General features: G+C 32.9%; 1 protein-coding gene across 1 annotated transcript; it reads left to right on the top strand.

Annotated features, from left to right (window-relative positions):
• Window positions 1-2,179: 2,179 nt before the first annotated feature.
• On the top strand, window positions 2,180-17,325 carry LOC137620064 (uncharacterized). The gene is made up of 3 exons (XM_068350340.1): window positions 2,180-5,456; window positions 11,287-11,535; window positions 17,209-17,325. Exons 1-3 carry the CDS (start codon window positions 4,929-4,931, stop codon window positions 17,323-17,325), a joined length of 894 nt encoding a protein of 297 aa, XP_068206441.1. The 5' UTR covers window positions 2,180-4,928.
• The last annotated feature ends 836 nt before the right edge of the window (window positions 17,326-18,161 follow it).

Here is an 18,161-nt window from a genome sequence, read left to right as displayed (position 1 = left end):
TTCTTAGAGACTTTTGAGGCGTAATGTGTTATGTGTATTCAGAGTAAAACCATGCAAGTTTCTTGGTAGATTGAACGCTTATATACTTATTTACTTCACTTCTTTTAAGGGCTATTTTCTTTGTCCTATCACACAGAGGTACCTTGTGCCCTACACTGTGAAACATTGGCCGTTAAAAAAAAAAAAAAAAAAAAAAAAAAAAAAAAAAAAAAAAAAAAAAAAAAAAAAAAAAAAAAACGTAAATGCCTGGCAATATTTTTTCCAGGATTTTTACTGTTTTAAAAAACGGATATATTGACGTTAGTGGGTGGTGTAAAGGTCACTAACCCGTAAAAGATAATAACACAGTAGGATAGAAATTACGGTCGCCTGTAATTTACTGAAATACGGCTGAAAACCGTTGATATTTTTACTGAGAATTTCCGATTAAGATTTTTTTTAACAGAGTAAAGGACCTGCATGATCAGTTTATCGTATTTATTCTTAGATGTTTAACGTACCACACAGCATATTGTGTCTTTTTTTGTCAAATCCACATTTTCAAAACAGTTAGCAAACAATTCGTCAGTCTCTCCTGAAAGAGTTAATATCTTCAGTCTTTCAAATGTCCAATGGGAGCTTGTTGTATAGTATTGTGTGCGTATTTTCTTATTCCGTATCTAAATATTAATCTCTGGGGACCATCGTTCAATTAGTTCGTTATGCATGTTGCATAAGATTTTGCATAATTCCGATCATCCCTTACATTGAGATCTTCCCGGACAGTTGCATCCTGTTCGTAATACTAGGCATGCAGTTAATTCTAATAGTCAGGCCTTCTCCATCATGAGGCTCAATACTACACAGTACGCTAGAAGGTTTATTCCAGCTGTGACCAAGTTGTGGTATGATCTTCCAAATGGGGTAGTTGAATCAGTAGAATTTCAAAAGTTCAAACTTGTAGCAAATGTTTTTATGTTGAACAGGCATAAGTCTTTTTATAGTTTATATATGAAATATCTCTTTTGATGTTGTTACCGTTTTTTAAATATTTTATTAATTATTTCTCATATCGTTTTATATCCTTATTTCCTTTCCTCACTAGGCTATTTTTCCTGTTGGGAGCCCTTGGGTTTATAGCATCTTAATTTCCCAACTAGGGTTGTAGCTCAACTAATAATAATAATGATAAAAGTCTGAACTATATCTTATGTTTGAAACATCAACGGGAGACCACGAACCACTTCTTAAAATGATTTTGAAGTGAAGGAAAGTTGGATTGTAATATCAATTATTAGGTTATTGTCATTGTTGGCGCTCTACAATAGTCGAGTTACAAGAGCACTTAGGAATTTAATTGTTAACAGGAGTTCGTGGTGTGATAATGACAGGTTTGGTGTATGAGTTTTCTATTCACTGTTACAACCTACTTCAACTCTTAGGTATACTAAAACCCATGTCCATTGGAGAGAGAGAGAGAGAGATTTTCCAGATAATTTTAGTATACTGTACCTATTTCTTTGGCACTCATCACACGAGAGAGAGAGAGAGAGAGAGAGAGAGAGAGAGAGAGAGAGAGAGAGAGAGAGAACAAACCTATTGCAAATTAAGAGCTTGGTGGTTCATGACATGAGAATTTTGCATATAAAAGTTTCACGGAAATCCTCTTATTACATTTTAATTTTCTGCATTTATTTGCATAGATTCACTTCCTATCCTTTATGATCCTATAATGTTTGTTGAATATTTATTTTGACTTTCACTTTGATGTTATTGGAGGCAATACTGTTATTGTATAAATTGCAACCATTGCAAATCTTATCAATTATCAATACTTCAACCAGTCTTGTGTTATGAGAATTATACTATATTTTTTTTTCATTTTCTGTATACAATTATTGGTCGTATGATTAAAAAAATGTATGATAAACTTTTCATAATCCTTCAATTTTTTTTATTTTCTACATACAATTATTGGTTTTGTGATTGATAAATTGTATGGTAAACTTTCCATAATACTTGTTATTCCCCCAGTCCATTTTAGTATGAATTCCAAGAAATTACCGAATTAAAAATAAAATTATTAAAGAATAAATATAAAATTCTGGCATCCATAAATTCATATATTATTATTTAGCTTTGAAAATTACGAAAAAACAAACAAGCCTTTTCATTTTCCTTTCCTTTTCTTTCAGATACTCGAGCTCTTCCATTCGTCGATACAAATAAAAAGAATACAGGAAGATTCTCCAAAAAAGCTCCTGTATATCGATCGAGGACCCAGTCTAATTTGACCCTCGTTGACCCCCTGCTGAGAGGGCGGTTGTACCCTGTGACTACTCTGGCCTTCATATTAACCCTAATTGGTCAAGTTTCTACAGTATTTCAACCAAGAGAATTCTGTTACTTTGGTCGAGAGATAAGAGATTGTGATTTTGTTATGTAGAAAAAAGTTGTAAGGATCGTACTAAAGTGACTTTTTTCTGTATAGAACATTGACCTTAATTGGCCAAGTTTCCACTGTATTGCAACCAAGAGAATTAAGCTACAGGGTACTGTATTTTAGCCAATAGAATTCAATTACAAGGTTACTTTGGTCGAAAGGTAAGCGTGTGTGATCCTGTTACGTAGAAAAGAGTTGTAAGGGTGCTTCTAAAGTGACTGTTTTCTCAATATTACATTGACCCTAATTTGTCAAGTTCCTTCTCTATTTCAGCCAAGAGAATTAAGTTACGGGGTTACTTTGGTTGAGAGGTAAAAGTTTGTGATCCTGTTATGTAGAAAAGAGTTGTAAGGATTGTATCAAAGAGACTGTTATCTATATAGTGGATTTTCCTAAGACTGATCACAATGTAAGCTGCAATGGAAATGCTAGAGCCATTGGTCCTCCTAGTGGCCTTGATCCTTCTAGTTCTCATGATCGCCCTTACTCAAGTCGTCCTTGATGGTAACTTGTTCCTCTTATAAAAATTCCATTATTACCGCGATTCATATACAGTTTGTAGCCCTAGTATTTCAGTTGAGGTTATAACTGCAAAGTGCGCATTCCTTCGAAGAATTCTCAGGTGGCTAGTTTGAGGAACGACCAGTTTGTTTAAATAACTAGAATTAACTAATATGTTTCCAGTTTAAAGCATCGTAATTGGTACGATTTACTTGAATACTATACATAACTTGAGAAACGAAGACGAAAAAAGACGAATTTCTTGGAAGAATTTCCGGAAGAACGACCAGTTTGTTTAAATAACTATTTAAACAATATCATTCCAGTAAAAAGCATCATAATTAGTACGATTTTCTGAAGAAAAAAAAAAAACATTACATAAATTAAGAAACGAAGACAAATTCCTTGAAAGAATATCCAGGTGGCAAGTTATGAAGAACGACCAGTTTGTTAAAATAACTCGAATTAACTAATGATTCCAGTATAAAGCATCATTAGTACGATTTTCTGGAATACGTTACATAACTTGAGAAACGAAGACGAAAAACGACATGGAATTTAAAAACAGCTTTTAATAGAAAATTATGATCTAATTAAAAACTTTGAAGAAGACATAAAAAAAAACATGTATTTGCACAATGACCTCGTCCTTCGTAGTCAATTCGATTCAAAAGCTGTTCTGAAACGGAACACAATGAAGTGATAGAGAGAATCTGACCTAAAACAGGGCCCGCTTAGATCCTTTTAATTAGGTTTGGGTTAATGTCGATCACATTCATTTCGTAGGTGACCTTCCCCTTTGATGCAGTTAACCAATGCCTTGTTATCTGCTTCACCCCGCGGGCCCGAGAAGTTAGATCTATGTAGAAACGACTTTTTATGGAGTATATAGTAGATATTACTTTCGGTTGATGAAGAGTGGACAGATCAAGGGCCAGATATTTAAAGTTTCCTTGGTGTTGACCATCCCATAGAAATGAAGGGAACTTTGTAGAAACGAAGTTTTTTTTTTGGGGAGTATTTAATAGATATTACTTCTGTTGATGAAGAGTAGACAGATCAAGAGCCAGATAAACGTTTCCTTATCGACGAACGTCCCATAGAAAGGAAGGGAACTTTGTAGAAAACAGGTTTTTTGGAGTTAAAATAGATATTACTTCTGTTGATAAAGAGTAGACAGATCAAGGGCCAGACATTTAACGTTTCCTTATATATGAACGTCCTATAGAAAGGAAGGGAACTTTGTAGAAAATAGGTTTTTTTGGAGTTAAAATAGATATTACTTCTGTTGATGAAGAGTTGACAGATCAAGGGCTATTCTACTTCCCATAGAAAGAAAGGGCCGTATTGAAAGTGCAGCTTCCCATGTGTCTTGGTCAAATTGCTCTTTTGAAATTATTTATTTTAAGCATTTATTTGCATAAATAAATTTCGGCAGCTACGTAAAAAATGCAGCCAACATTGTGATCATTAACCACTGACTTCTTGGTAATTAAGAAAAAAAAATTTTTTATAGTAGAAATTCATCTTACGAATAAAGGCCCTGTTATCCAGAAAAATCCTCGAGCCAGAAATTGGTCGTTGTTGATAATTCCATTAGCATATGCACTTATCAAGACTCGAGGAAAAATTATCATCGATCAAATAAAATTACATTAAGGTCAATGAACATGAAAGCATTGTCATTTTAAAAGAATGTGTGTTTAAATGTATTAATTACGTTATACCGCTTTTGGAATATAATCCACTAACATGAATGTTCTGTGTTTCGTAGCATCAGCAATGGATGTAGTAAGAAATTTGATGTTGTCCTAAGAGGTGTATCCATTTCACTGTTAATCAGAAAAAGCAAGAAATTCTAGAAAAATGATTGAAAAAATTAATTCTGAACAAAAGTTTTTTCTTGGACAGACAACTGTAAGGTCGCTCTACTCGCTATCACCTTGATATAGTTTCCATCAAACTGATATCTGAAAAAAGGAACAATTGCTTGATCATTCTCAAGATGCAAAAGAATTATTCACTGATATTAGGTGTAATTTTGGCCTCCTGGCTCTGCCAAGTCACACCCAGCACGACCCAGAATCGAACGCCCTACGCGGGCTTCCTCCTGAAGCCGCAGGAGGAAAAGATGTGGCCACTAGACCCGAAGTCAAAAAGGAACCATGACCCTTACGCCGAATCCGTCGTGTACCTCGAAACCTCCGCCCAAAAACGCCCTCAAGCTGGATATTCCATTTCGACACCGCCCGCGCCCAACAAGCGCATCCTAGCCCGCTCTAATGCTCACGACTATAATCTCCCTCCGCCCATTTCGACCTCGTCGTCCTCGTTCCTGTCTTCCTCCGGCGGTGTGTTCGATGCGTCCAAGACAATCAAGAGGGATTACAGCATGGACAAATGCAGTCGAGAACAGCAGAATAATTCTGCCAAGGAGCAGAGAGATTACATCAACAAGTACATCACACTCGATTATAATGAAGCCAGTGAGAATATCACCATCGGTTTCTTGTCTTCGTTTCCCAACAATAAGGTGAGTTTCTCTCTCTCTCTCTCTCTCTCTCTCTCTCTCTCTCTCTCTCTCTCTCTCTCTCTCGGTATAACCTAATTACTATATATATAGATGTAAACAATATTATTATTACTATGTGCATACTTATCTGACGACAATTGGCTCAATAAATTGATCTCTCTCTCTCTCTCTCTCTCTCTCTCTCTCTCTCATTAGATATTTTCATTTCAGTAGTTTTGCTAACATATTTTGAAAATTTCTCTTACCGTGTCATTTAACAATTCGCCTCTCTCTCTCTCTCTCTCTCTCTCTCTCTCTCTCTCTCTCTCTCTCTCATTAGATTTTTTCACTTCAGTAGTTTTACTAAAATATTTTGAGAATTTCTCTTACCGTATCATTTAACAATTCGCTTCTCTCTCTCTCTCTCTCTCTCTCTCTCTCTCTCTCTCTCTCTCTCATTATAACTTTTCTTCTCGCTCTCTTGAGTAGTTATACTAAAACATTTTGAGAATTTCTCCTACCGTGTGACATAGTAATTCGCCACTTTGTTTTGAAAATTTGTACCATCATTATAATTCCATCCAGCTCTGTCTCAGAAGGAAAGGGATCTCTGTTTGCGAGCGTTTATTTTCATGACACGTACTGCACTTGCATGTAGTTCTCAACTTCAACGGGACATGTATATGCTAACCTGAGCCTCCCTAAGTAGTTTCCTTGTCGTTATCCAAAAGCAGACGACTCGAGCTTAATGCGAAGAGCTTCTCTCTTGTTTCCTCGTGAATGTAAACAAAAAAGGAAAATCGAGCCATTTGGGAAACTAGTTTAAAACGATCTTGATATAGTTGACTTTGAGGGAGCTTCATAATTCGTTTGGAGAATTAAAAAACTGAATTCCTTCATATGAATAAAAGTTGTCAAGTTGAACATTGTGCGAGGTGGTTGTTAGGTACTAGCAGAGAGGCGAGAAGTTTATTCAAGAGATAATGAGCTCATATACAAGCAATTGAGAGCAACAATGTCACAAAAATTAAAACCAGATAGTCGTGTGAGGTGGCTGTTAGGTGCTAACATAGAGACGTGATGAATGCAAGTGAAGTTTTTTCAACATAAAACGAGTTTATATACAAACAGCTGGGAGCATCAATGTCACAAAAATTCAAACAACACAATATGCGATGGCCAGCTTAAGCAGGGTTTTCTACTATGAGTGCGGAAGAGAGCGAGAGATAAAAAAGCAATAGTATTACAGTATATGAACGTGTATGAAATACATGTGCCGTAGAGCATGCCACACTGTTACGAAATATGTATACAGGCTATAGTTGAGAACAATTCTGCCTTACAGAATAGTAAAAATAAATCCATTATATCCGTTCTATATTCAAGGGTCGAAGTTTTATTAATATTAATATTACTACTGGGAATTTTAACATGAGAAATCCTATTTCACAATTTGGTAGAGTACAGAAGTAACCTGCCTCTCATAAAGATAGCCTTATCATCCCTCTAGAAGGTCCATCTGTTCTAGAAATTTTTATAGATTCACAACACTTGAATAATTCCCCTTATCTGTTTGTTTTCTTCTTCTTCTTCTTCTTTTTCGTGATACATTCCTTGCAAGAACCTTCGTATTCATAATGATTTTAAATTTATGATAATGAAAAAGCACCAGAATGTTCAATGAAACTTAATTCAGGTCTTGAATAGTAATACCATTAAACACTTTATGTATCACATTCTTTCATAATGAGGGTTGTCGTGGCCGACGTGGTAACGTCCCTGACTGGTGAACGCCAGACTGTGGTGTTTGAGTCCCGCTCAAACTCGTTATATTCTTTGGTCGCTGCAACCTCATCATCCTTGTGAACTAAGGATTGTGGGTTTTGGGGAAGCCTTAAGGTCTATCTACTGAGTCATCAACAGCCGTTGCCTGGCCCTCCTTGGTTCCTAGCTTGGGCGCTGATCATATGTATATATGATCAGTCTCTAGGTCATTGTCCTGCTTGATCGGGTAGTGTAACTGTCCCTTGCCTCAGCCATTCATGAGCGCCCTTTAAACCTTTAAACAACACGCTGAAGCAGATATTACCCCCACTCAAAAGATTCAAGCTCTTCGCGTATCTCTGGTGATACATTTGATGAAATAAGTTCCATGATTACCACGAATTGGAGGCGTTCTTATTTCACCCGATCATCCAGATATATCACAGCGACTTCAAAGGCATTGATATTGCAAAGCCTGAGCCCTCTTCAATGCTCTTCATAAGTCAAAAGCTACCTGTCTCATAACGTTCAATCGTACCATGAGATGGTGCAGTTGTTTTTGCTCTTGTGCTTTTTTTTTTCGTTATTTGGACTAGTTTACCTGGATAGATGTTTTTACTCTTCTCCTTTTTTGTTATTTTGACTAGTTTACCTGGATAGCTGTTTTTACTCTTCTCCTTTATATTGTTATTTTGACTAGTTTACCTGGAGAGTTGTTTTTACTCTTCACCTTTATATTGTTATTTTGACTAGTTTATCTGGATAGTTGTGTTTACTCTTCACCTTTATATCGTTATTTTGACTAGTTTATCTGGATAGTTGTGTTTACTCTTCACCTTTATATCGTTATTTTGACTAGTTTACCTGGATAGATGTTTTTACTCTTCTCCTTTATATCGTTATTTTGACTAGTTTACCTGGATAGGTGTTTTTACTCTTCTCCTTTATATCGTTATTTTGACTAGTTTACCTGGATAGTTGTCTTTACTCTTCTCCTTTATATCGTTATTTTGACTAGTTTACCTGGATAGGTGTCTTTACTCTTCTCCTTTATATCGTTATTTTGACTAGTTTACCTGGATAGATGTTTTTACTCTTCTCCTTTATATCGTTATTTTGACTAGTTTACCTGGATAGGTGTCTTTACTCTTCTCCTTTATATCGTTATTTTGACTAGTTTACCTGGATAGTTGTCTTTACTCTTCTCCTTTATATCGTTATTTTGACTAGTTTACCTGGATAGATGTTTTTACTCTTCTCCTTTATATCGTTATTTTGACTAGTTTACCTAGATAGGTGTTTTTACTCTTCTCCTTTATATCGTTATTTTGACTACTTTACCTGGATAGGTGTCTTTACTCTTCTCCTTTATATCGTTATTTTGACTAGTTTACCTGGATAGTTGTCTTTACTCTTCTCCTTTATATCGTTATTTTGACTAGTTTATCTGAATAGTTTTTTTTTTTACTCTTCCCCTTTATATCGTTATTTTGACTAGTTTACTTGGATAGCTGTTTTTACTCTTCACCTTTATGTCGTTATTTTGACTAGTTTACCTGGATAGTTGTTTTTACTCTTCTCCTTTATGTCATTTTACTCTTCTCCTTTATGTCGTTATTTTGACTAGTTTACCTGGATAGTTGTTTTTACTCTTCTCCTTTATGTCGTTATTTTGACTAGTTTACCTGGATAGTTGTTTTTACTCTTCTCCTTTATGTCGTTATTTTGACTAGTTTACCTGGATAGCTGTTTTTACTCTTCTCCTTTATGTCGTTATTTTGACTAGTTTACCTGGATAGCTGTATTTACTCTTCTCCTTTATGTCGTTATTTTGACTAGTTTACCTGGATAGATGTTTTTACTCTTCACCTTTATATCGTTATTTTGACTAGTTTACCTGGATAGCTGTTTTTACTCTTCATGTTTTTACTCTTCACCTTTATATCGTTATTTTGACTAGTTTACCTGGATAGTTGTTTTTACTCTTCTCCTTTATATCGTTATTTTGACTAGTTTATCTGGATAGTTGTTTTTACTCTTCTCCTTTATATTGTTATTTTGACTAGTTTATCTAGGTAGTTGTTTTTACTCTTCTCCTTTATATTGTTATTTTGACTAGTTTATCTGGGTAGTTGTTTTTACTCTTCTCCTTTATATCGTTATTTTGACTAGTTTATCTGAATAGTTGTTTTTACTCTTCACCGTTATATCGTTATTTTGACTAGTTTACCTGGGTAGCTGTTTTTACTCTTCTCCTTTATATCGTTATTTTGACTAGTTTACCTGGATAGCTGTTTTTACTCTTCTCCTTTATATCGTTATTTTGACTAGTTTATCTGGATAGCTGTTTTTACTCTTCTCCTTTATATCGTTATTTTGACTAGTTTACCTGGATAGATGTTTTTACTCTTCTCCGTTATATTGTTATTTTGACTAGTTTATCTGGATAGTTGTTTTTACTCATCTCCTTTATATTGTTATTTTGACTAGTTTATTTGGATAGTTGTTTTTACTCATCTCCTTTATATTGTTATTTTGACTAGTTTACCTGGATAGTTGTTTTTACTCTTCTCCTTTATATCGTTATTTTGACTAGTTTATCTGGATAGCTGTTTTTACTCTTCTCCTTTATATCGTTATTTTGACTAGTTTACCTGGATAGCTGTTTTTACTCTTCTCCTTTATATCGTTATTTTGACTAGTTTACCTGGATAGTTGTTTTTACTCTTCTCCTTTATATCGTTATTTTGACTAGTTTATCTGGATAGTTGTTTTTACTCTTCTCCTTTATATCGTCATTTTGACTAGTTTATCTGGATAGTTGTTTTTACTCTTCTCCTTTATATCGTCATTTTGACTAGTTTATCTGGATAGTTGTTTTTACTCTTCTCCTTTATATTGTTATTTTGACTAGTTTACCTGGATAGCTGTTTTTACTCTTCTCCTTTATATCGTTATTTTGACTAGTTTATCTGGATAGTTGTTTTTACTCTTCTCCTTTATATTGTTATTTTGACTAGTTTACCTGGGTAGTTTTTACTCTTCTCCTTTATATTGTTATTTTGACTAGTTTATCTGGATAGTTGTTTTTACTCTTCTCCTTTATATCGTTATTTTGACTAGTTTATATGGGTAGATGGTTTTACTCTGCTTTCTTTCGTTATTTTCTTTAGTTTAGCTGGATAGTTGTTTTTACTCCTCTGCATTTTTTCGTTATTTTGACCAGTTTACCTTCTCTTCTCTTTCGTTATTTTCTTCAGTTTACCGGGATAGTTATTTTTACTGTTCTCCTTTGTATCGTTTTTTGACTAATATACCTGGATAGTTGTTTTTACTCTTCTGCCTTTTTTCGTTATTTTCTTTAGTTTACCTGGACAGTTGTTTTTACTCCTCTGCCTTTTTTCGTTATTTTCTTTAATTTACCTGAATAGTTGTTTTCACTCTGCCTTTTTTCGTTATTTTCTTTAGTTTACCTGGACAGTTGTTTTTACTCTTCTGCCTTTCTTTCGCTATTTTCTTTAGTCTACCTGAATAATTGTTTTTCTCTTCTTTCGATCATTATTTTGTTTTGCTTGCTTTTCCTTTCTTTGGTTATTTTCTTTAGTTTACCTGGATAGTTGTTTTTACTCTTCTCCTTTATATCTTTATTTTCTTTAGTTTACCTTGATAGTTGGTTTTACTCCTTTCTCCATTTGTTCATTTTTTTATTTATTTTACCTGGACAATTGTTTTTACTCTTCTCCTTTCGTTTCTAGTTTGCTTAGTTTAGCTTGACAGATTTGAATGACTAATATTAGAGATTATATCAATTTTCTTAAATGAATTATGTTTCATTCAGATTGTTTAAAAGGTTATGGACGTGGGTGTCCTATTTGTATGCTTGGGGAGTTAGAACTATTAAATTAATACCTCTTAGAAACATTCAGGGATTAGTAACTTGTGGATCAATCACTTCAATGAATAAGGACTATCATCAAAGAGTGTTTAGTTATTAAAGTATTAGATATAAGTGACTCCATCCACATTCAATATCTGAAATTTACATATAATTAATATTTTCCTCCTTTTTAAATCTCCTCCAACGCAGCTAGCTTTAGGCGCTCTTCCAATTGCCGTCGAAGCCGTGAACAACGACCCGACTCTCCTCCCTGGAAAGCGACTCTTGTACGAAGTGGCCGACGTTGGAAACAGCAACCTGGAGGCTCTGGCCGCTCTCTCCATCCGCCGGATGACTGCCATGCGGGACGCCGGTCATCTGGCCTTCATAGGGCCCGATGACAATTGCGCCAACGAGGCTCTGGTAGCAGCTGCTTGGAATTTACCAATGATTACCTATGTGAGTATTCTCTCAAACTGTTAATTACGTTTCAATGTTTAGGTATTCATCTTAGTTTTGAATGTACAGTATTATGCCTACCTTTATTTGGATGTTTTTATGTAGTTAGAATATTTCTGTTAACAGCTGATTGGAATTTACCAATGATTACCTATGTGAGTATTCTCTCAAACTGTTGATTACGTTTCAATGTTTAGGTATACATCTTAGTTTTGAATGTACAGTATTATGCCTACAGTATTTGGCTGTTTTTATGTATTTAAAATATTTCTGGTAGCAGCTGCTTGCAATTTACCAATGATTACCTATGTGAGTATCCTCTCAAACTATAATTACGTGTCAATGTTTTGGTATGAAATTTTTCTTAGGGCTATATCTTAGTTTTTAATGTACAGTATCTGTTTTTTTTCATGTATAGTTAGAATAATTCTGGTAACAGGTGCTTGGAATTTGCCAATGATTACCTATGTGAGTATTCTCTGAAAATGTTAATTAAGTTTCAATGTTTAGCTATACTCTTTTTGGATAGATCTATATCATAGTTTTGAATGTATACTGCCTGTAGTATTTATTATCTTCGCCAACGAAGTTAGGAGGAGGTTATGTTTTCGTCGTTGTTTGTTTGGCTACAATTTTACTCAAGTAATGAAACTTTCAGGGATTTAATTGATATATTGAGACGTGAAAGTAATTCAATTTTGAAAGTCCTAGGTCAAAGGTCAAGGTCAAGCAAAAGGTAGAGAAATAAGCTTCCATGGGGGAGGTCTGTGCTTTACTGAGCGCCCCTCTATTTTTTATGTATAGTCGAAATATTTCTAGTAGCAGCTGCTTGAAATTTACCAATGATTACCTATGCGAGTATTATCTCTAAGTTTTAATTATGTCTGAAGCCTTTGTGGTGATCTTGTATTGATATTATGGTGTCATGAATACGACCATTTCATTAATTAAGAGAGACACCTGCAACGTTTGACTATTCCATTTTGCATAGATCTTTGCTTTGAAAGAATATGCCTACATTATGTGACTTTTTTTTCTTTCTTTTTTTTTTTTTTTTTTTTTTTTTTTAAATCTGCAGTTATGGTGATCGTACAGTCTTCGATTCTATATTTTAAGGAAATTCGCGGTCTTATACGATGAGCGCAGATTAAACTAAACTGTAATGAAGGGAATCCCGGATAAATTAGATAGAATTGTTTTTAATGCACCAACACGTATAATTTGATTGTATATCAAACTTACTTACTCGCATGTCCGTCAATGTTTATTATTATTATTATTATTATTATTATTATTATTATTATTATTATTATTACAAGCTAAGCTACAACCCTAGTTGGAAAAGCAGAACGCCGTAAGCCTAAGGGCTCCAACAGGGAAAAATAGTCTGGTGAGGAAAGGAAATAAATAAACTACAAGAGAAGTAATAAATAATTGAAATAAAGTATTTATGGAACAGTAACAACGTTGAATTAAATCTTAAATATATAAACTATAAAAAAACTTTAAAAAAAAGGAAGAGAAATAATATAGTATAGTGTGAGCAAGGGTTGTGGTGGCCGATGTGGTAACGTCCCTGACTGGTGAACACCAGAGTGGGGTTCGAATCCCGCTCAAACTCGTAAGTTCCTTTAGTGCTGCATCCTCACCATCCTTGTGAGCTAAGGATTGGGGTTTGGAGGAGCCTATAGGTCTATCTGCCGAGTCATCAGCAGCCATTGCCTGGCCCCTCCTTGGTCCAAGCTTAGGTGGAGAGGGGGCTTGGGGCGCTGATCATATGTATATATGGTCAGTCTCTAAGGGCATTGTCCTTCTCGATAGGGTAAATAGCATTGCCCCTTGCCTCTGTTATTCATGAGTGGCCTTTAATTTATATATATATATATATATATATATATATATATATATATATATATATATATATATATATATATATATGTATGTATATATGTTAGGTTATTTTATGTATTTATGTATTTGTGTATGTATCTATGTATAAAATTCAACCCATTTCTTCCTCTGGAACTCGAGTACAGATGAAATAATTTAATTATTTTCGTCTCCTCAATATCGGAACTTAAACGCTTTCCCACGATGGCTCGAGCATTGTAATCGAATTGATCCGTTTCCTAGACACACACACACACACACACATTGCCACATGGAATGCGCCATGTGTAGAGAAATTAAATCCAGGCAAAGTATTCCTCGACACTGAAATTCCCATTAAGCGACATACCGGTTTCAATGGCTGAGTCGTAATGCTTGACGTGAGCATTGCGTCTGCAATGTTGGATTTCAATGAAATTGGGGTTAGTGAAGATAGGGATTTCATTTTGATGAATTGTAACAAATTGTAGATGTGATGTGGAAATCTGGTGTTTATGTATAGGGTTATGAGATGATATCAAACATTTTGATAAATCGGTATTTTCATAAATCATTTCACTTATGTTTAGATGTTATATAAGTAAGTTATTTGTGACTACTTAATTATTACAGTAGTTATGTTTATATGTATATGTAGGGTATTTATGACTATTTTATTATTACAGTTATGTTTAGACGTCATAAACGTAGCCTATTTATGACTACTTATTTATTACAGTTAAATATAGGTAGGCTATTTATGACTATTTGATTATTACATTTATGTTGAGATGTGATAAGAATAGGCTGTTTATGACTACTCGATCATCAGTTATGTTTAGATGTGATAGGAATGGGCTTTTTCTGACTACTCAATCATCAGTTATGTTTAGGTGTGATAGGAATGGTCTATTTCTGACTACTCAATCATCAGTTATGTTTAGGTGTGATAGGAATGGGCTATTTCTGACTACTCAATCATCAGTTATGTTTAGATGTGATAGGAATGGGCTATTTCTGACTACTCAATCATCATTTATGTTTAGGTGTGATAGGAATGGGCTATTTCTGACTACTCAATCATCAGTTATGTTTAGATGTGATAGGAATGGGCTATTTCTGACTACTCAATCATCAGTTATGTTTAGATGTGATAGGAATGGGCTATTTCTGACTACTCAATCATCAGTTATGTTTAGATGTGATAGGAATGGGCTATTTCTGAGTACTCAATCATCAGTTATGTTTAGATGTGATAGGAATGGGCTATTTCTGACTACTCAATCATCATTTATGTTTAGATGTGATAGGAATAGGCTATTTATGACTACTTAATTATTACAGTTATGTTTAGATGTGATAAGAATAGAATATTTATGACTACTTTGTTACAGTTATGTTTAGATGACATAAAAGTAAAATAATTATTACTAATTTATTTAGATTTTATCTTGCCCACCACCACATATCTGATTTTATTTAGGAATTAGAGTTGCTAATTATACAAACGTCCTTCTCTTATATGACCATGGGACCAGCGTATGCCTCTACAGTAAATATGATAAATACCATATTTACAGTATATATCTAAGTAAAAAACATTATTCATCTCATGAAATGAGAGTGTTTTATAGAAAAGGTATTTTCTAAAATGTAGTTCCCAGTCTGCAAAGAAAACAATCCAATCGGGAAGGTATATATATATATATATATATATATATATATATATATATATATATATATATATATATATATATATATATATATATATATATATATATATATATATATACTGTATATAATGGTTACGAATCGCATCAGGAAATGCACTGAAAAGGAAAACAAAATCTATATTAAGCTGTACACTTAGTAACATTTATACATTTTTCACGAAAAAAAAAAAACTATGAAAATTACTTTTCGACATTAGCACGTCCATCAAAAGGTGGGCTAACACTCGAAAGCTTCGGTGAAGAGAGTTAATTTGTGATTGCTTCAGTCAGGGTGGCGTCCTTGAATTCTGTGGTATTGATTTTCCAAGAAAACGAAAGGCATTGAGGGTAATTTGCTTTAAAAGAAATGGAGGTTTGGGATTTTACAGTTTATCGTGTCAAACAGACCACGTTTTTGTTTATATATATATATATATATATATATATATATATATATATATATATATATATATATATATATATATATATATATATATATATAGTATATGTATATATAGTATATGTATAAGTATATGTATATATAGTATATGTATATGTATAAATATGTATATATATGTATATGTATAAATATATATATATATATATATATATATATATATATATATATATATATATATATATAGTATATGTATATATGTGTATATATATAGTATATGTATATATATGCATATGTATAAATATATATATATATATATATATATATATATATATATATATAGTATATACATGTATTTATAATGTATATATATGTTATATATGTGTATATATTTGTATATATATGTATATGTATGTATATATATATATATATATATATATATATATATATATATATATATATATATATATATATATTTATATATATATGTATATATATGTGTGTGTGTGTGTGTGTGTGTGTGTGTGTAAAATCATGCATATTCTTTCACGTACTTAACCAGTATTGGATGGACACCTGCTTCTAAGCTCCGAACAAAATTCATTAGCTTTCATGAAAAGACGAAAACTACAATTATATTATTTCATTTAATATCTGGTGCTGACAGCTGGTTTGAACTGTTTTACTTCTTTCTTTTAAACATGTGGCGCTTCATCAGGGCAATGGGTAAAAAAGGAAAATGGCGCTCGAAACAGCTGTCATTACCAGATATTAAATGAAACAATCTAATTGTAGATGTCGTCTTTTCATGAAGCCTAACTGGAGTCTTATTTTTGATGGTACGAGTACATCGTATATTAATTGTTTATGCATGTATATATACACATATATATAGATCTATACACGCATAAACACACACATGTATATAAATATATAGTGTTTTTATTGTATATGTATACTTATATGGATGGATATATTTTAATACATATTTAGTATGTGTGTGTGTGTATATATATATATATATATATATATATATATATATATATATATATATATATATATATATATATAATATATATATATATATTTATATATATACATTTGTTTGTGTTTGTATGTATGTAATATATATATATATATATATATATATATATATATATATATATATATATATATATATATATATATATATATATATGTGTGTGTGTGTGTGTGTGTGTGTGTGTGTATGTATGTATATATATAAAATTTATATATATATATATATATATATATATATATATATATATATATATATATATATATATACATGTGTGTGCACGCGTGCGTAACCCATTAAACTTGATTGTTCAAATAGTTGTACTAAAATATCGCAATCAATTCAAAAGTTTTAATGGACAATTTATGTTGCTCGTTCCTTACATCTGATTCACTGGTAGTAAATATAACGAATCATAAGGCAGATTGGATAAGAGAAACTTAAATGTTTATACTTTATACTCTTTAATTTTCGAAATGCTTTTCTTTAAATAAAATTACATCTATATAAAAAAATTTCAACATCGATTTCATGATCGGGATAGGTAAATAAACAAAGTTTGTTCTTAAGGAAAAATCTTATAGTATTTATTATAGAAAATACACAAAGTTTAGTGATATCTGAAATTTGAGCCCCCAGTTCATTATCCATGAGAGATGCTGATAATGAGGATAAATGGATACAATGATGATGGAGTATTGGATGTTATTTTGGGTGATGGGGGAATGGAAGTGGATGATTTTGAGTATCATTGGATGAGCGAAATCGGATGATAGTGAGGGGAGAGAAACATGGAGCCTAGACAATTTTTATAAAGCTTCTAGAAGACTTTAATCACTGGCTATAACACCACATTATTATTATCATTATTATTATTATTATTATTAGCTAAGCTACAACCCTAGTTGGAAAAGCAATATGCTATAAGCCCAAGGGCTCCAACAGGGAAAAATAGTCCAGCGAGGAAAGGAAATAAGGAAATAAATAAACGATATAAGAAGTAATGAAAGCTAAAATAGAATATTTCAAAAACATTAACATTATAACATATTTGACATATCAACTATAAAAGGACTTATGTAAGCACTTATTGCCCAGCATCTACAATGTTTACAACGGGACCAAAAGGCTAAAATCACAGATTAGGGGTTAAAGGTGTATGGTTTCAATCCCAATTTCATCAGAATAGTTGCTCACCAGAACGTCAGCCGGGCAAGCCCAACCCCCCACTTTAGTGCCTAGACATATCAGTGGCCTCCCCAGTAAATAGCTTAAAATTGCGGTCTCGGACTGTAATCGATCTACCGCCATGCGAATGCTAGGTGAACATATTACTAGTGTACTAGTCGGGATGCTTCAAGCAAGAAAGTGTTTAGAATATGTTTAGAAGATATCAAAGTCTTTTATTCTGCGAAAACGGATGTAGGAAATTATAAAAGGATCGTCAAGCCAGCTGTTAGTTATGGAATTGTAGTGTGATGATGCAAAAGAACGAAAAAGGTTGAGAATTTTGAGATAAAAATACTCTGGGTATTTGATGAGAGGAGAATTGTTAGGGTAGAGAAAAGAACAAGCAAGGAAGTGGAAAAAACGGTAGCATTGGTAAAAT

Source organism: Palaemon carinicauda, chromosome 26 (assembly GCF_036898095.1).
Source record: "Palaemon carinicauda isolate YSFRI2023 chromosome 26, ASM3689809v2, whole genome shotgun sequence".
In the NCBI taxonomy this organism is placed as follows: domain Eukaryota; kingdom Metazoa; phylum Arthropoda; class Malacostraca; order Decapoda; family Palaemonidae; genus Palaemon; species Palaemon carinicauda.
This window is presented reverse-complemented; position numbering and strand designations above follow the sequence as displayed.

Excerpts from the sequence above, each read along its gene's own strand:
- LOC137620064 (XM_068350340.1), top strand. The coding sequence starts at position 4,929 with ATGCAAAAGAATTATTCACTGATATTAGGTGTAATTTTGGCCTCCTGG. Across the intron at positions 5,457-11,286 it reads CTTCGTTTCCCAACAATAAG|CTAGCTTTAGGCGCTCTTCC; the intron begins GTGAGTTTCTCT and ends CCTCCAACGCAG. Across the intron at positions 11,536-17,208 it reads ATTTACCAATGATTACCTAT|ATGCTGATAATGAGGATAAA; the intron begins GTGAGTATTCTC and ends TATCCATGAGAG.